The sequence below is a fragment of the Galeopterus variegatus genome, unplaced genomic scaffold, assembly GCF_000696425.1.
Source record: "Galeopterus variegatus unplaced genomic scaffold, G_variegatus-3.0.2 Scaffold328, whole genome shotgun sequence".
Taxonomy (NCBI): domain Eukaryota; kingdom Metazoa; phylum Chordata; class Mammalia; order Dermoptera; family Cynocephalidae; genus Galeopterus; species Galeopterus variegatus.
Window position 1 is genome coordinate 368205 of NW_007726439.1, and position 20248 is coordinate 388452.

The 20248-nt window shown below is 40.4% G+C and overlaps 1 protein-coding gene across 1 annotated transcript; it reads left to right on the top strand.

The window, feature by feature from the left end:
• Nucleotides 1-3150: 3150 nt before the first annotated feature.
• RNF152 (ring finger protein 152) lies at nucleotides 3151-4009 on the top strand. Its single transcript, XM_008567540.1, has one exon. The coding sequence runs from the start codon at nucleotides 3167-3169 to the stop codon at nucleotides 3776-3778; it is 612 nt and encodes a 203-aa protein (XP_008565762.1). The 5' UTR covers nucleotides 3151-3166; the 3' UTR covers nucleotides 3779-4009.
• Nucleotides 4010-20248: the final 16239 nt, after the last annotated feature.

The following is a 20248-nucleotide window of genomic DNA, read 5'->3' on the forward strand; positions in this document are numbered from 1 at the left end:
GGTACGGGCGCGACACTGAGGGTTGCGATCCGTTGCTGGACACGAAAAAAGACAAAAAAAAAAAAAAAAAAAAAAAAAGAAAGAAAAGAAAGAAATGATAGCGACCTCCTAGTCGCCATGCCCCAGGCCTCTTCTCAGTGTTCACTTTCTAGAATTTTGTGCTGCTTGGAGCTCTTTTGCCAGGTGCTGGGATACATTAATGGGTCTCCTCCTCTCTTCTGTCTGTAGTCTTTCTTTCTGCCAGGCTTAACCACAGCTGTTCCCTGAGGGTCTCTCTCCTTTCTGATTTGTCCATCTCTAGTTGATATCTCTTCTCTGTAGATGCCACCCGATCTCTTATGTACAGTCCTGACTTTTCTCTACAATATTGGCCCCATGTTTTCAGCTTCTTTTTGATCTTTTAATGTCTTCTGGAATAACTTAAATATCTTCGCAGCACCTCAAATGGAACATGACCTAAACAGAACTCATTGGATTTCTCTTTGTGATCGCTATATTTCTTAATGACAACATCCTCCTCTCAAGAACTCCCTTTTGGCTTCTTTCCTCATACAACCTCCATGTAATATGTTACCAGATCCTACTCTAAGACCTCAGCTCATGTTTCATCTCTCTTCAGCCACTCATTACCTCTCGTCTCATGTTATAATAGCTTCCCAACAGGTCTTTCCAATCTACCCTGAATGAATTAGTCTCCTTAACCTTTTTGGTGTTTTCCCATTGCTTACCATAAAGTCCCAAATCCTTGGCCTGGCCCTCGAGGCTGTCCGTGGTCTGCAGTCTGTGGTCTGTGCCTGACTCAGCTCATTTCTCCCCTCGTTGTGGGATCTGCTGTCCCTGGCTGGGCTTGAGCCAGGGTGATTGTAGGTTCTTGGAGAATTTTATTTCTTTAAAAGATGTCTCTATCAAAGACCTAAATGTGGGCACTAACTCTACAGAATTCTTAGAGAAGACATCTGTAAGTTACTCTAGTATTAGAAAAGATCCTCTAGCCAGAGACATAGCTAGAATATAGAAATGATTCTATAATTGCTCACCTCCTTTTCTTTACTCATGCTGATTTCTTCATGTGTGTGTTTTTATTTTGGTGGCTGGCTGGTGTGGGGATCATGGTGATTTCTTAACCTGAAGATAACCTGTCCCCTGATTTGATTTTCCATGTCTAATTCCTATCCATAAGCCAAATTTTTCACTAAGCTGTCCCTGATTCCTCCAGCTCCTTTATGGTGTATACCACTTTGTGTTTACATAACAATAGTTTAAGTAATTAGAGCTCCCACTTCTAGGCTGGGACTTTCTTATGGGTAGTGACGAGGTCTTAGTTACAAAGGATAGAAATAAATACCATAATGCTTGAGCATAGCAGATATTCAATGAGAATTTTAATGACAATAAATGAATGAAAGAGAAAATACATTTGTTTATTCTTAGCTAACTTTAAATTGTTCGTAGATAGAATATGAGTCTGATTTATATTTATATCCAACAGAATCTAGCATTGTGTTTTATACGTGATACTCAATAAATATTTCTTATATTAATGGTTAGATGTATAATTGATTCTGATGTGAACTTTCTGAATGTTATATTGCTATATTTTACTTTCAGGAATTTAATTTAGGTGTTCTTAATATAGCTGAAACATTTTAAAATATGTTGCTCTTTTGATTGATACTTAATTTTTGTCAGTGATTATTTTTTGTCTTTAAACTGGTTTGCTTTTTTCCTGCATTATTAATTTTGATTTTAACAAATTGCATATTATGGGGGGGAATGCTTTCTTAATTTCACAAAGGAAATTAGAAAGAAAAAGCTTACTTTTTGAGAAAAATGTGAAGGAGCATTTCTATTTATTAGCTCCTGCCTCTGGATATAGGTGGGGTTCTGGGACCAGTAATTATTTCTACAATAGAGGTGGAATAGTTCTCTCCAGAGTCATCATAGCTCCATCCAGACACATAATTTGGATGCTTTCAACAGGGAACAGAGTTGGGCAGCCTTTACTGAGACACCACTGGAGCGCCAGGGGGTTCCCAAACTTGAGTTAACTTAGTTGAACTAAGTTACTCTGCCTACCCTCGATGCCAAGAGGTATATATATATATATATAAATTTTTTTTTTCTGACAGTGAAGGGTACTTGCTAGTCTTCTCTGACAAGCTTTTACTATATAGAATTTGATTTTGATCAGTAAATTAGTAGTACTTGCTTTTAGTCGTTACTTGGTACAAGCCTAAATAGTAATGAAATGAGAAGAACTGACTAGAAAAATATTAGTGATACTTTTGTGATTAGTGTGTCTTTGTGACTGCGGCTGCCTTCAGGTTTATTGCTGCTTCTGGTTTTGTTGTTGCTGTTCTGGAGTTTTGTTTTGTCCCATTTTTGTCTCTTCTAAAACCCATGGGTAAGAATTACCATGACTTAAATGACTTGGTGGAAAGGATAGAAGATGCCTTTGTGTGTTGCTTCTGTGGCACCATTTTAATTACTTATGAGAGAGGAACAATCCTAACTCATATAAAATGGAGGAGCTAGTTACATGATTTGCCCAGGTTTGTGAAGTTGCCTGAATCTGGCAATTAATACTTACAAGAGGTAAGTAGAGTCAGGAAAAGAAAGTCAGAGGATCTAAGGAAAGAAATATACTTCTAGGAAATGCTACAAAATTATTGGATGTGAGAGAGTTTCTAATGCATATTTTAGTAGAACAACCCAGGGTTCACCGAAAAGAACAAAACACAAGCGGTAGACTCCCCCTTTATGAAATATGGGGCATTGTCTGCAGTTATTGGAGGTGTTTATTTCTTCAGAAATGAGTGAGGTGTTTGACATGACAAACTGCTTGAGACAACTTTTATTCACCTGTACCCAGCATTACAGGAATTCGACAGTCTCACGAATGGGAAATTTTTATGCTTTTGGCCCAGTTGTCAATGTGCAATGATATACATCCATTACATATGTTGACATGTCAGCTTGTTTGAAATAATTTTGTTTGCATAATTTGTCTCCCTCAGAAATGAACACACCCGCGAATGCCAGCCGCCTGTGAGCTCCCGGGTCACCTGACAACGACGCTGGAAAGACACAGAGCGGTGGCCTCTGAGACCCACCTCCTCCCCCTTGGCCTGGGCCTTGGCTTTGCCCTTCCCGCGCTCAGTCCACGATGGAGACGCTGTCCCAGGATTCCCTGCTGGAATGTCAGATCTGTTTCAATTATTACAGCCCCCGGCGAAGGCCCAAGTTGCTGGATTGCAAGCACACCTGCTGCTCGGTGTGCCTGCAGCAGATGAGGACGAGCCAGAAGGACGTGAGGTGCCCCTGGTGCCGCGGCATCACCAAGCTGCCCCCGGGCTTCTCCGTGTCGCAGCTCCCCGACGACCCCGAGGTCCTGGCTGTCATCGCCATTCCGCACACTTCCGAGCACACCCCCGTCTTCATTAAACTCCCCAGCAACGGGTGCTACATGCTGCCCCTGCCCATCTCCAAGGAGCGTGCGCTGCTGCCCGGCGACATGGGCTGCCGCCTGCTGCCCGGGAGCCAGCAGAAGTCTGTCACCGTGGTGACCATCCCTGCAGAACAGCAGCCTCTGCAAGGCGGGGCTCCGCAGGAGGCGGCGGCGGAGGAGCCCGACAGGCGGGGCGTGGTGAAGAGCTCCACCTGGTCGGGGGTGTGCACTGTCATCTTGGTGGCCTGCGTCCTGGTCTTCCTGCTCGGCATCGTGCTCCACAACATGTCCTGCATTTCTAAGCGCTTCACTGTGATATCCTGTGGCTGAAGAGGCTGCAGGAAGTGTCTTGTGGGTGCCAACTTAGGGGTTGAGCGGGTGTTGGTGAGGGGATCCCGGTGAGAAGATGGGGGGCGACACTGACCATTTGGTGCCGAGCACTGGCCTCTGGGGTTGCCACTTGGTTCACCCGAAGACAGACATGAGGGGCAGAAGGTGAGGTCTCAACAAGGTACCAGGCGAATTGTTCTGAGTATTGATGGCAACGGCTTTGCCAATGAGTGCATGCGTAGTAAATGACCCTCCTGATCACGTAGTAAATGGACTGTAACTTATGATTTTTCAAAATCACGTTACGACATAGACATTACTTTCACATTAAACTTGTACACATTGTTGTAGGCAACTGTACAATGCGGTATTCTCTAAATGCAGTAGATTAAAACAAAGATGCTGTGTGTACAGGTAGAATTAAACCTGCAAATCTATGTATAAATTCAGTGAAGACACACAGTGCTGGCTTCTTTGCTTTTTTTATTTTTAAATGAAACCCAGTCTTCATTTAGTTGCTAAGCCTTATACATTTTGAATGGCACCCAAATTAAAATAAATTAAACCGACCATCTTTTTTTGGAGAAAATAGTTGAGCAAGCGTCTCCAATGTGTTGTGTTTTGTCACGTACCTTCATTTTTCTTCACTTGTAATTAGAGCTCGCTACGTGTTTGTTAAACTGAAAGCCCAACAGGGGAGCAATAAACCGAGAACTAATGAGAAATGCCTAATCCCACAGGAAACCTGTATGCCAATTTTTCTCAAGCCATCTCACAAAATAAGAATTTAAAATGTAAATATTGTGTATTTGCGTGTATGTGATTTGATTTGCCTCAGGTTTCTGAGCCTTTTCAGAAGAATCCCAGAGGTGAGACTTTGTGAGCATGAAAGAGTCAAGCACCTAAAACGGTGGCCACCTCGTGAGTCCCTGGACCCTCCCAGTGACGTGTCTCCGACACGTCACCTCCGATGCTTGCTTTTCTTCTGTGTCCTTAAGTCCTGTATTTTGTAAGACACGAGTGGAGACTAACATAAGAGTCTGTCTTTTTCCCATCTTTTCAGAAGAATCCCAGAGGTGAGACTTTGTGAGCATGAAAGAGTCAAGCACCTAAAACGGTGGCCACCTCGTGAGTCCCTGGACCATCCCAGTGACGTGTCTCCGACACGTCACCTCCGATGCTTGCTTTTCTTCTGTGTACTTAAGTCCTGTATTTTGTAAGACACGAGTGGAGACTAACATAAGAGTCTGTCTTTTTCCCAGTTTTGGAGTGTTGTAATGACCGTGAGTGCTGTTAACTGATGGCAAACTAGGATGGGCATTTTAATAGACAGTCCGATTATTTTTTGAAAGATGTTGTTCCATGAGAGTTAAACCATTTAGAATTCCAGTTTTCTCTTGTTGGTATAAGTGAGAAAATCTCTTGTATTTCAAAATATATTTTTATTGATGAAAGTGGCGAGGTAAACGCACAATTCACATTCCCAGTGTAAGCGGACCAGCTCCTCATAAATTCTTACATATTCTTCAATGTGTAATGGTCTATAGCTGCTCATGAAGAAAGGTCTACTAGTATTAGTGGTCAATTCCTATCCCTGGGTGCACGCACACTCAGAAGTAGCTGTGAGCTTTATAGTTCTCTCCATTTCTTTTACGGAATTCATGAAGCAAGTGGTATGTGGCAAGGACTCTACTCATAAATATATCGGTTTTTATGTTCCATTGAATCCTTGAAAATGGCAGGGAGTGTGGGGAGAAATGAGGAAAAGATAAGCAGTGATTAATTCCAAAAAGCAAGGCTAGAAAGTAGCCCTGAAAGATTGAGATTAACTGTTACCTTCAAGCAGCATAAAATATGCACATTAAAGTGATGAAATTAATGTGAAATAAAACAAAAATATAATGACTAGAATACAAAGCTAACACTGTTAATTGGCATGAGAATTCAATATGCAATTATGAACTCTGGTTTTTCAAATCTTTCAAATTTGTCATAAGACCTTTAGGAAATGTATTTGAAAGCTCAAACTAGAAATTAGGTTAAAATGCCATTTTATTGTGTAAGCTATTGGGCATTATACAACAAATAATCTAGGATTTGTTTGGTATTAATAATTTAGGTATCATATTAGCTGAATACTATCCTCTCTTACATAACACAATATACTGTTGGGTTAGTGTCAATTTCTCAAACTCTCCCAGGCTGCTGTAATGCATGTCTGACCTAATTTCTATTTCTCTTAGAGGGGGAAAAAAAAAAAGCACCACAGAAATGTGGCATTAAGAATGCCACATTTCAAATGGACTTTACCCTTGCAATTTTAAGCTATGCCATATTCAATTAATTTTGTGAGTGATACCTGCATACATTTATGTACAGTATGGAATGACTGACCCTCTAGAGTAGTATGTGATAGAGTTCTACTTGTGAAGTAGGTTAAATATAGACACTGATGTGTGTGATGATCCAGTGTCCTGTGTTTATTAGTGCAAAGCCGTAGAGTAAAAATGTCCACAGAATTTTACTTAAGAACAGTCCTGTGCTATAGCTGCAATTAAGCAGCGCAAAATTAATTGACTCTGTGGTAGATTCTTGACCTTAATATTTAAGTTAATTATAACAACCAAAATCAGATTTTTTTGTGTGAGTCTTACTGATGTAAGAAAATTGTTTAAATTATTTAAATGGATTCTGCCTGCAGTTATTTGTGTACGTGTTTGTTAGGATGTATATTTGTGTGTGTGTATGTGAGAGAGAGAGAGAGAAAGAGAGAGAGAGAGAAAGATTGGGGGATCTCAGCCTGCCAGATAGAATTTTTATAGGCATAACAATGTTTTAATGTTATTTGGCATCCCATTGCTCTGGCCTCTTCTGGCATTTAACCACTATACTAACTCCACATCTATTCCATGCGACAAAAGTCCGTGACACAGGGGCCAGAATTTATAGTTGCACATCAGTGAAAAGTCACAATTAGAAAGCACAGAAAGTTAGAGTTAAAGCAACCTCCAGTGGCTTCATTTTGTAGATGAGCCCACTGCTGCCTGCAGAGGTGCGTGGCAGCTTGTAATTTCTGCAGCAGAAGGGGGACGAAAACTTTGCACTGCAGTGTCCTTTTGCTCCTTCCTATGTCTGTAGACATCTCCATCTGGCTATGATCCTTTTCAGGGTTAATGAATACCCTTTACTAACTCAACTATTGCTCAAGGTGTGTTTTGTAGGTTTATATACTCTAAAAGTTATATCTACCTCTCTGGGAAACAAAAGGAGAGTTGATTTAGGGATGAATAGAGACATGGAAAGAAAACTATCAAACCATGTGATCTGAATTTTTAAAACTGCAAAACATTGAACCCTCCACCTCCCCATCCCCACTTATATGTAAAATGAGTGCTATGTAAATAGTAAACTGTAAGAAGCATGAATTTTCATCTTTATCAATGACCTTGACATAAGCAAGAGAATGTTTAACGTGTTAAGTAGAGCCAAGTATGCTACCAAAAAGCGTTGTCTTTCGAGAAATTTTTATAATGGCCTGGGACATCAGTTGTGATGAAAAGGCAAATTTCTTAGTCCCAGTCATACTTTATGATCAGAAAGCTCTAACGTATTTTGCTAAAAACATAAATTTAGTCTTATGCATGACTCACAGAGTGTGTCCCTTGAAAGTTAAACCGTGTGTTAGTACAGCCCATGGGATCTTCTCGATTGGCACTGTTCAATAGAACTTTCTGTGATGATGGAAATGTTTCATAACCTGTACTGTCCAATGCAGGAGCCACTGGCCACATTGGCTGGTTAGGCAATTAAAATGGGGTTAGTACGGTGGAGGAACTGGTTTTTTAAATTTTATTTAATTTTAAGTAATTTAAATCTAAATAACCCCATACGCTGGTGGCTACCATATTGGATGGCACAGTTCTGGATGGTTGTACGAGGAGATCTAGCATCAAGTTGTTAATGAAGTAACTAGTGAGGCTAAGAAGAGTTTGTGGGCTAGCAACATGCAGTAGGCAAAAAGAAAAAAATTCCTTTCCGGGCTTAACAAGAGTATGTGACCTCAAGTACGACAGTAAAAATGCATTCATTGCCCTTTGGGGTTATGACTTAGATACTTTGGCCAAGGAATGATCAGTGAAGCTCAAAGAGTGCTTTATTAAGCCCCATTTCTGGGATCATTAGCTGCATGTGAATCTGTTGTCCAAAAACTGTAGTTAGACAATAGCTGTAAAGCGTTTGACTTGCAAGTTATGCATGGCCTGTACTGTGAAATTGTGTTTAGGGTCTTGTGGCCAAAAAGTACATGTTACAGGAAAAAAAAAAAAAGCATAATGAAATCCTTTTCATTTCTAATATCTTACCCAAACATCATTGCTGCATTATAAAGTGTGAAATGTAAGAGCAAGCATGTTTTGCAGTGTTCAGAGTGTTTTTGTTTGCCCTTGAAGTCGGCCAGCTTGTCATTGTATTCGGTGTGGGCATATGTGGACATCATTTTTCTGATGCCAGACTAAAATGTAGGTGCAATTTATAGAGTGAGATTAGCCAATGTTTTAGTACCTCTGTCTCTTTTTTTTTTTCTTCTAATTTTAGTTATCACTGAAAGCATTGAAGATTTGAAGCTTTGCACAAAGGCACTTTTTTTTTTTACAGTAAAGACATTGCCCATGGAATTTAAACACTTGAGGTTTATTAAAGCTACTAGAATGGCTTTTAAAGTGAGTTAAAGGGAAGCAGAAAATTCAGTTTGAGATATATCGTCATATAGAGATCAGACTCTTACTGATAGTCTGATATTTATTCCAGTCTAGATTTTGATTTGAAGAGTTTCCATTTTTTATTTGAAAACTTGTGCTGTGTCAAAATTGATTAGTCTCCCTTTCATTGTTTTCCAAATGTAATGTAAGCCAAATGCATTTGCTTCAATTTAGCAGAATTGGATTGATTTTTTTTCCCCTAGAACTCATCAATGGGCAAGACTGTCCTTTCTAGATTGTCTTTAAGAAGTATTTAAATTTTTTTCTCAAAATGGTAGTTTTTCATTAGACTTAAGAGGAAGTTAGAGGTCCAAAGGTTATTGGTATGAGAGGAGTGATATGCAAAAGACTTCAATTTCTATCTTTTCTTAGAAAAATGCTGCTACCCACCAGTCAGCATTTTGTTCCATGCAAGGGGTGTCAGTCAGTTGATCTGTCATTTTTTTACCAGGTAGAAAAGTTGCTTTTTGTCGTTAACATTATTCTCGGTAAAACATCACCACAAGGTAGTCCTTACCAAAACAGAAGCTCCAGAGAGAATGAGATGGTCAAGATAATTCAGTAAATGCTTTGAAAGTGGTAGTCTATATCAAAAGCAATGATGATCAGATGCTGGATTTTATTCAACATGAAATGCTTCTAAAAAATAAGTGGAAATTCAAGCCTTTGATTTTTCTGACACAATCAACTTATGACACACACACATTATTAGATGTGATTGGAGTTAAAATGGACAAAAATGTTTAGTCATGTTTTTTGATTTGTGAATTTTGCAATGCTGAATTTAGGTGTTCTTAACAATTGTTATGGGCTGTGTACATTATGTCAGACCAACTACCTTTGGGAGTGTCTATATAACTAAACTCTTGAAACTTCAAATACATGAAGAGGTGGGAGGTGGGTTCTACTGTGTACATTTAATTGGAAAGCCGTTGATCAGTGAAGAACATAAGCAGGTGGGGCATTTAATTTCTGTCTTCCAAATAGCTTATGTTTGGCTCTGCTCTTGTGATCAGAGCTTGCACACCATTATTTCTGAACTTCTGCAGTGTAATTCCCATTTTTCTGCACAAGTTTACTTGCTCAGTTGGGCCAATGATTTTTTTTTTTTTTCCGGGATTCACTGCCTGGGGTACCCCACTGTGTAAATGTCACTTATGATGAAGTGGTGCTTGAAAACACTCATCTTGTTAGCTGGGTTTTATTATTCTAATCTAAGGTTTTTGATACTATTCATATTACGATATTATTAGGGACAATCAGTAATATTTGGGGCAGAGTTCTGAGGGGCCTCTTGAAGTCTGCAACAGCATGCATATTCTTTGTTTTTTGAAGGGGTGTTCTCTTATATCTGTCCCTGTTCTTCTAGAACTCTGCTCTGAATTCATCAGGGAATGGAAGGCTGTTAGCCCATGTAAAAGTCTCCTGTAATCTCCCTGAGGTGTGAGTTTTTGGGCAATTCTAACAAGAGTTTTTCAAAGGGATGGTCAGTTTTTAATTTGACATTCACTTTTTGAGAATGCAGAAGTAGATGCTTGAATAGGATGGTGATGAAGGAGCCCGGGCTGTAAGGAAGGAAATAGATATGCAAACGCCACTTCAAGGGAAGCAAGGTGAGATCCCTGTTATCTCTCTTTAAACGGTGGGAGAACCACTAGCTGGTATCTTACACTGCGCTTCTGGCAGGATTGGCTGAGTCAACCCATAAGAAGTCCCTCTGTGGGAGAGGTAGAAATGAGGCCATGGGTGTGTATCAACAGATGGGCAGATATGCCTAGAGAATTAGAAAATAATTCATAAAGAAAGGAAAATCTGTAACTGCAAAAGAAGACGTACAAGAGATGAAGGTCGGTCCTGGCAGAAACCAGCTGAGGAAGACAGCACAGGACAGGTAGGAATAATTTAGTCAAGCACAATCTGTAATCCCCACATAGACTCCCAAATTCAATTCGGGATGCTTATGTTGAAGACATACAGGAATGTGTCCAGAGGGGCCCCATTTTTCCTGTAATCTTATATTACGCTCTTGGCTTGGGTTGTCAGCACCCTAGGTAATTCCAGGGCTTGCTCTAGAGTTGCTTGCCGAGTCAGTACAGACACACTCCAGCCTCCTCTTAACCATGGAATGCAATGCTATTCCTGCAGGTCTGTCCTGACTTGAGTATGCGAACACTGTTGGGAAAACTAGTTCAAGAATATTTCGGTTTATATCTTGGTTGTTGTCATTGACTATGCATGTTTTTTCTCCCACCACGTGTTCACGTTTGCCTCACCTGATGGTTACAGGTGTGGAAACTGGTTTCAGGGCAGAGCAGTTGCGGACTCCCCACATACGCTGCGTGGCTGCTGCGCAGGGTCCTTCCATCCCACAGCTCCGGTGGTGGGTTCCCTGACCCTCTCCCTAACAAATACTGCAGTCAAATAACTAGATGAATGTTGCCAGAGGCTGTAACTCAAGTCCTTGACATGTTTCATTTATTATTATGTGGATTATTTATTTTAGGATCTTTTCTTTTGAAGGGCCAATATCCCTACAGATAAATGAGCCGCTGGGCTGTGTAGAAAATACTGTCCAAATGTTGCCAAATATTGACTTCGTAAAGGGGATATCAAGTTGCTGTTTATAAATTTGAATGTCTTAAAAGCATTCTTGCTTGCTCTCTCTGTTATAGATGGTGTCTTAGCCAGTCCTGAGTTTTTCCAATGAACCCAATTTTAATATATGGTATTTTTGTATGCCAAACTGGTGTCTTGTCCTTTGTATATGTGGCAATGTTGATTTTATGACTACTGTTAAAACACATTTGCTATGATTAAAATTCATAAAATGATTTCAAATAGACTCATGTGTTGGTTTTTTTTTTCCCCAACCCATGAAGAGAAAAAATTGGCTGAGACTTTCATCATCAGTTACTCTAAGAATTTTAATTGACTTAGGTAATAAAGCAATAAGGAGCTCCTGAGCCAAGGATTTTAAGTGGAGGTGACTTTCAAATGGCTCCTCTGAGAAGCCAAACCATGCATCTTAATTAGTAAGCCCAAGCTTGTTTTTGCAGCTTGGGTTTTCTTGGCTTCTGGTCCCCCTACCTTCATCCTTCACTGTTTAGAAATGACACTGCATGCCTCAGGCCCCACGTGGCCATCACATTGTACTGTGTATAGAACTTCAGGCAGCCCCTGTGTAGTCAGAGGCAGAGTGACTGGCCTCCTGGCTCTGAGTCCAGAAAGGTATCCTCGAGTAAATGTTTTCATTAGTAGGACAGAGGGCATTTTAGAGAGCCTTTTTTGATAAAAAGCATTCTGTCTTTTAATAACTGGATCACGTCCACAAATTTTAATTCTGTTTAGTAGGTGGTCTAATCCTAATTAAGAGGTTAACAATGATCTGATATGCATGGGTGCTGGTGTAAGCATGCTCTGGCTCTGTTTGGGAGATTAAAAAAACAATCCCCATAGTTTTAAAAGTGAGACATTACTATGATTCAATATCCTGTTCTTGTACTAAAAGAGCAAGCTTTGGAGGAAGTCTAGATTTTTGAAAGTGTGAAATTTATTTAGCATATTTAAAAATCACTGGGGTGAATTTCTCTGGTCTCAAGTAGTGTGGGGGCAGAGGTGAGTGGGTGGACAGGAATTCCCTCGTTGTGAGAACCACTTGCTCATGCTTGAACTTTTCTATCAGCTAGAGAAGGAGTTGACTGGAAGAAGGCAGAAAGGCATTTAAGACATTTAAATGCCTTGGCTTTTCCAAGTCTCAGCTCCTCCATGCCAGGAAGGGAGGGTTTCTATAATCTTATCTAGAGACTTATCTGTAGACTTGGTAGAGGCAGGGCCCTACAAGGTACATCTTCCCTGGGGACATCCACACTGGCAACCTCAGATGACACTATTGGGTAGCACAGGTTTTCTGTGTCTGGGTGCAGAGCTGGAAGAAGAGGGTGAGGCTATGTCAATTCTAGGATCCTTGCCATTCTGGCCTCTCCTTGCAGAGGAGGAATCTGCGTGAGTTGCTGAAGGTGTAGGAGAGGGACAGCAGAGGTGCAGAGTGACTGTAACCAGGACTTGCATTCATGGCATGCCACCCTCATCTTTCCACACACACCCTCCAAATAGTCAATTTCCTGAAACAAAAGTTCGTCTCTCTGCCAGTGTATTATTTTTCTTAATGCTTTTGTTTCCAGTGATAATTCTTGGAAGAGAAACCCATTTTCAGTGTGCACAATGTAGCACTAGGCTGGGTAAATGGCAGATGGGAGAAAAAGAACCTATTCCAGAATTAAGACTGAGCCTCTGCTTTTCTTTTTATAGGTTTGAAAACTTTTGCACAATTCTACTTGACCTAGAAAATGAGACAGCTGTAATTGAATTCAGTCTTTCTCACTCCCCAAGCCTACCACTCCCATTTCTCTCCACACTATTGTGCTTGGTACATGACTGTTTTTATTATTATTATTAGCAAGATTAGGTGAATGTATAGATGTATGTGTGTGTACACATATATCTGAACATTTCATGGACTCTTGGCACAATTTTTTAAGGTTGAAAGGGTGAAGACTTCTAGAGAGAGATCAGAGTTGAGAAAAGCATTCTGATTTAGTTACAATGAAAGATTTATTTGGGGCCAGCCCCGTGGCTCACTCTGGAGAGTGTGGCGCTGGTAGCGCCGAGGCCGCAGGTTCGGATCCTATACAGGGATGGGTGGTGCGCTCACTGGCTGAGCGTGGTGCTGACAACACCGTGCTGAGGGTTGCGATCCCCTTACTGGTAAGAAAAAAAAAAAAAAGAAAGATTTATTTGTATGGAAACATGAAGAAAATTAGGGAGAAGGAAGCTCTGTAATCCTTCGTTCCTTTCCTTCACTCAGGGTCCCCACAGATCACCAGGCCCTGGGGCTACAGATTGAGCAAGGTGGAAACGGCTCATGCCCACACAGGAAAGAAAAAGTTGTACCGTTTCCTCGCCCATTGCAAGGTTCATGGCTGACACCCTAAAACAAAGACAGATTAACAAGGGAAAAGCATAACAAATACTTAATATAAGTTTTACATGACAATGGAGCCTTCAAAGACCTAGAGGAAATTGTATTTTTAGGGACAGTCATGCAGAAGTATGATTGGAAGACAAAAATGTCCTGCTGTCCTGATAATAAACTGGAGGGAACTTATCAAGGCCTTTTGTTCAGATTCTTCTTGGAGTGCCTGTGTGGCATTTCTTCCTTCTGGGTATAGGGCAGGACACCTATCTCATGAGGGTCTTCAGGGGAGAAAGGAGGGAGAAGTTTACAGAAACCTTCCTGTTTCCCTGGTTTTCTAAATTTCCTTCAGCTTAAAATACTCAGTATGTGAAGGTGCCATATTTTGGGCTACTGTGTTCTGAGCCCTGACAATCACATGGACCTTACAATCTTGTAGGAAAGAAAGGCATTGAAAAATAAGCAATGTTGAAGTCCAGTGCAGCAGTACAGGGTGTTGGAATGCATGTGACAGGGAGGAGGGCATGCTTGCCTGGTTGCTTTGGGGTGGGGAATGTAGTCCAAAAAGCCCTTATGGAGGAAGTGATTTTTAGGATAAGATCTGAAGAACGAATTGGGGCTAGTAAAGACCATTTCTGGAAACATATTCAAGAAGGGACAATAAGAGAAAAAGGAGGCATGGGGTGTGGAGACAGCCAGTCAGCTTTTCTTGTTAGGCTCCCTGCCATTGCACATTGTTTTGTGTCAATAATGTTGCAATTGATGATATTTCAGTCTGACTCCCTGGTCCCCAAGAATACCCATTGCTGTGATCTGAATGTTTTTGTCACCCCAAATTCACATGTTGAAATCCTAACCCCCAGTGTGATGGTATTAGAAGGTGAGGCCTTTCGGGAGGTGATTAGGTGAAAGGGATTAGTGTCCTTATAAAGTGGGTCCAAGGGAGCTGCCTTGCCTCTTTCACCATGTGAGGACACAGCTAGAAGTTGCCATCTATGAACCAGGTCATGGGCCCTCACCAGACACAGAATCTGCCAGTGCCTTGATCTTGGACTTCTCAGCCTCCAGAACTGTGAGAAATAAATTTTTCTTTATAAGCCATCCACTTTATCTTATTTTTTTTCAGCAACCCAAATGGACTAAGACATCTGTAAAAGAGCATTTTACAAAAACACAGCTGTGGGGTCTATTTCACATGTAGATATTTATTCATAAGACATAACTATGTGTGAAACTGGCTCCACAATGGACATTTGGCTTCATTGTGCTCGTATGACATGCAGTTATTGTCTTCTCCCTATGCCATGTGCAGCAGAAAAGCGCATATGGAAACTTTTGTCCCAATACTTCTGCTATTAGTTTCTGAATCAGACAGATTCAGAGGTATAGTCTTGAGAAAATCATTTTCCAAGCTATGTTTTGAGATATTGGTAGGTATTATAAGAAAAAGTGTTTTGTGATGAAACTGGGAAAATATTGGCTTAAATAGATGACAGTCTGTTGCTTATAACAAAATACCTGGAACTGGGTAATTCATAAAGAAAACAAAACTTAATTTTTACAGTTTTGGAGGAAGGGAAGTCTGAAGTCCAGGGAACACATCTGGTGAGGGTCTTGGTGGTGGTGACAGTGACCCAAGGGTCTCATATGGCAGAAAATAGCGGAGCGGAGAGAGTGATAATTCCTCATGCAGTCTCTCTCTTTTTTTTTTTTTTTTTAAATTTTAATTTTAATTTTTTCCTTTTTGTCTTTTTTCGTATCCGGCAACGGATCGCAACCCTCAGTGTCGCGCCCGTACCGGACCGGGACCGGCAACGGGATCGCAACCCTCGGTGTTGCTCCCACACCTCACTCAGCCAGTGAGCGGGAACCGGTCTGTATGTGGGATCCGAACCCTCAGCGGGAGTGCCACCGCGCTCCCAAGCGGCGCACTGTAGCAGTGCGCCACCAGGCTGGCCCATGCAGTCTCTTTTTAAAGCCCTCAGAACCATGCCCCTGACAACCCTTATTAATCCATTCACTACGGCATGGTCCTACAATCTAATCACCACCTCAAGTGAATCTTGAACCTCTTTCAATTACCAAACTAGGATTTCACACCCTCTTAACAATCACAGTGGGGATTTAAGCTTCAATGAAGGGTGGTGGTGGGTGGGGTGTTGGGGGGGGGTAATCCAATCTACAGCAATAGAGTTTAAAATATTTTTTATTTTTTAAAAATTGTTTTCCTAGTTCATATCCTCTTTATTTTTTAAAGTAGTGGACATTGTCTTTGTAGCAGTTTTTGGTTTACAGAAAAATTGAACAGGAAGTAGAGAGTTCCCATAACTCCTGCCCCCCCCCGTCCCCCTCTTTTTCTACTATTAACATCTTACATTAGTCTGGTACATTTGCTACAATTATGAACCGACATTGGTACATTATTATTAGCATCCCCTCCTTGTGTTGTATAGTTCTATGGGTTTTGCCAAATACATAATGTCATGTATTAAACATACAGTATCATACAGTACAGTTTCACTACCCTAAAAATCCTCTGTGCTCCACCAATTCATCTTTTCTTCCCTCCTTCCTCCTCCTCCCCTGAAACTCTAAACACATTTTTTAAAAATTACAGAACTTTTGGAGCCTTTAATATGTGTGTTAACATTTTCTACAAAAATAGGGTATGAGAGAGAGAGAGAGAGTGTATGTGTGTAGAGACATTGAGAGAGATTTTGAAAGATTGGCCCATGTGATTGTAGAGGCTGGCAAGTCCAAAATCTGCAGGGTAGGTCAACAGGCTGGAGACCGAGGGAAAAATGATGTTGCAGTTTTAGTCCAAAGACAGTCTGCGGGAAGAATTCCCTTTCCCTCGGGAGAGGTCAGTATTTTCTCTCTTTAGGCCTTCAACTGGTTGCATGAGGCTCACCCACATTATGGTGAGTAATCTGCTTTACTCAAGTCTACTGGTTTAAATGTTAATCTTATACAGTCACCGAAACATTCAGATCAGTGTTTGACCAAATATTTGGGTATCACAGCATAACCAAGTTGACACATAAAATTAACTATTACAATATGCTAAAGGGCCTTGCAAATCTCTAAAGGGGGAACATAATGTGCGTTACTTTCTTTAAATTTATTTCAGTAAAGAATTCATTACTTGCAGAATGTCTATTAACATCTGGTAGAACACAGTTGGGGGAATATTGACCTTGAATAATGATTCATGATTTTGACTTGCCCCGTTCATTTCTGTGTTGAAATGATAATCAAAGAATGGCCCAAAATAGACAAATGAGCCCTCTTCTGTTAAGTGATTATTATTTATGCAATAAGATTAAATAAACCATTAGCACATGTTTGCTTTTTTATTTTAAAACAATATCTTGTAAACATAAAATAAGTCAATAATTGTATTAGGTATATCTTGAATAGTATCTTGTAAGTAATTTGCATGCTAAAATCATGTACTGCACACATTACGAATGCAATGTTCTTACAAGAGCAAATTATGGGGGAAATATGTATACATCTGCTTGAGCAATAAGGGTATGGATGATTCATACTAGAACACAGTGCATAGTTTTGGAAAATTACAGACTAAAAATTCATAAATATTCATTACTACATATTGTGGGGTTAAAAACAACCCACAACATACTAAATTGATAATGATGAGCAAGACTAACAATAGTTTGTTATTAAGAAGCAAGAAGAACAGCACTTAAAAAACAGGATTAATTCAAAGCAGTGCTGGTAATAACTATCCTTCCCCCAAATTGTGGGAATTTCAACTATTCGCACATGCACTTGTGCAGTGGGAGTCGTGCAATGGCAGCAAAATACTGAATTAGTAAAATATTGAATTGGAGCCATCTCTAAACTCTCTAAGCTCTAAAGAAGCACTAATTTTAGTTTAAACATGACAAATTTAGCAGAACATATGAAGGCAGTTAATGAGTTGATCTCATTCATGCATGTAAGGAAAAGTTCTGGGATTGGGGGGAACCCATTATTAAGATGAGTTGGTCTCCCAGTGGACAGAAAGCCATATTTTGAAAGCTACTGCCAAGAGGATTAGGCAAACAGATAAACTTACAAACATGGGCAAGCCACAAAAATTAAAAACAAAGCAATTTTCTGTTTCATCGAACATCATTTTAATATGATATAAATGTCACAGAATGAAATCAATAGTTGTAATATTTACTTTCAATATGCTAGATACACAGACAATGAATGTAAGGACTATCTGTGCCTCTATAAATTTCTATCAGTTTCTATGTACTTTAAACACATGAGCTCCCATGGTGCATTGCTTGAGTTCCATATTAAATTACATCCTCTTGTCCCACACTCACCATCTAGGACAAATCACACCTCCTTCCTAGCTTTATGTCAGACAACTAAGAAATGGACCAGATTTTGTTCTTCCTCATCTTCCAGCGTTCGTAAAGGTAAAATTCATTCCTAAGTAAAATGTTTGTACCTTCTCAAGTTTTTGCCCAGCTCCTTCTGCCTTTTCCAAAGAAGATAGTTGGTGGTTTTGATTTATATGGAGGCAACTATTAATTTCAGGGTGTCTTCTGTTTATATAAAATGAAAGTGGTGTTTTGCTTAAAAAAATATGATAGAAGTATGTACATTTTGAAGAGAAGCAGAATTATTGAATGTGGGGTAAGTGGGGGAGACTTCCTACAAGAGATTTTGAACTCGGTACCACCAACAGAGGAGAGCCTTGTGATCCTGCCTGGGTGTCCCTGATGGGCTGTGTCCATCCATGCTTTGCACTCACACTGGCAACCCCCAGCACCCAGGAGAGTAAATATTTGCTGAATGAATGAGTGTATGAGTCGTCTTGTCTGCTGAAACAATTGAGTCACGTTAGGTGTTGGATGCACTGACAGGTTTGGAATACGTGGGATGGCTGGGACGCTCTTCTTTGCAGATCTCATCATTTTCTGCAGTTAGATTCTTGCTATTGCTGTGGGGAATAGCTCGCTTTCCCCTTCCTGCCCATCAAACCCATTTTAATGAGCTGTTCCTGTTCAGCTGTCTTCCTGCAATAAAGTCATTTCCTCTTCCTTAAAATGTTCATGCTCAAGGCTGACTGGCTTGGCAACTTTGGTTGTTAATCAGAATTAACTGATGTCAAGTCTCCACCAACCCTCTCACTTTGACCACGTACACATGTTGTGCATTTTCCCCACTGTCCATTCATTTGAATCCAGGATCACACTCCATTCTGGTGTTTTAATTATGGTATGTGATGTGGGTTTAAGAGGGAGGGGTACAGCTGCGATGTACTAGGGTGAGGCAGATAAGCACCTGGGGTGGAACATTATAGGGGTGCTCACCCTCTAAGAGGCCTCCATCACCTCACCCTGGTCCGTTCTCTGGGAAGGGAAGGGGAGGATATGAGCGAGTGTGAGCGTGTGTTAATCTTGACTGTAACTGGATCAAGTTCATTCATTTCCCCAATAGTTGCCAAGGCAGTCTTCCCTGCACAGTAGGTGCTCAGTAAATGCTGCATATGCCAAAGCATAAAATAATGCAAATTACAAAGTGATACCTTATCATTCCAGTGAGAAAATCTAAAATAGAAAAATGCGATTCAGGCCAATTTATAAATTTATACTTTTGTAGATGTAGATGTCAATTATCAACTTTAAATATAATTCACCTTAATTGTATAACACATTTTAAAACATGTTATTTTTCTCTATTTGTCTCTTTAACAAAACAATTCTATCAGGTGACCTCTATAAGAATCTAAAACTAACAGTTTCCTCCTATTACAATGGGGATAATAATATACCTGATTGATAGGGTTGTTGTGAGGATTCAAGCAGTTAATGCAGATAAAGGATTTAGGACAGTGCCTGGTACATTGTGAGGTCTCAATAAGGGATCGCTACTTGTATTCGTGTGTGTGTGTGTGTGTGTGTGAGTGTGTGTGTGTGCAGCCCATGTGTCTAACCCAAGTAGAACTTTGTTGTTCAAAGTACATGAACCTCATAATAAGGAAGCAAATAATGATGTGAATTAGAGCTACTTCTTCCTTTCGGAGAGGTAATATTTTGAGGGGAAATAACCCTACCTTCTCTTTGGGTGTGTACAGTATTGGTCAAGTAAGAAACTGTCACTGACTCCACTTGAAAAGACCTGCATTCAAATCTCAGTGGAAAAGTTCTAGAATGTAAACTGAATTGAGGCTATGCAAAAAGGCAGATGGGAAACAAAGCCTCAGAAATAACAATGATCAATTCTCTATGCAAATATGAGTCTTTGTTTCTTGATTTTTTTCATGCTTTTTTTTTTTTTTGTCTTTTGTCTTTTTCCGTGTCCGGCAACGGATCGCAACCCTCAGTGTTGCACCCGTACCGGACTGGGGACCGGCAACGGGATTGCAACCCTCGGTGTTGCTCCCGCGCCTCGCTCAGCCAGTGAGCGGGAACCGGTCTGTATGTGGGATCCGAACCCTCGGGCGGGAGCGCCACCACGCTTCCCAAGCGGCACACTTATCCAGTGCGCCACCGGGCCGGCCCTTTTTCATGCTTTTTGAGCAAGGTTTATTTATTTTTTTTTCCCTCTTCTTGCTTTTCCTCAAATAAAAAGCTTGTTTCTCATTTCATTACCATCTCCACTTTACTCTTCAAGACTGAGTGACTTTAGATACGTCTAATTCTACTGGATTTATTTGAGAAGTTCAGGAACTAATTTATTTATTCCATTTATTTTTACAGCATGCCCATT

Bases quoted from the DNA above. Each gene is read 5' to 3' on its own strand.
- RNF152 (XM_008567540.1), top strand. From the start codon at position 3,167: ATGGAGACGCTGTCCCAGGATTCCCTGCTGGAATGTCAGATCTGTTTC.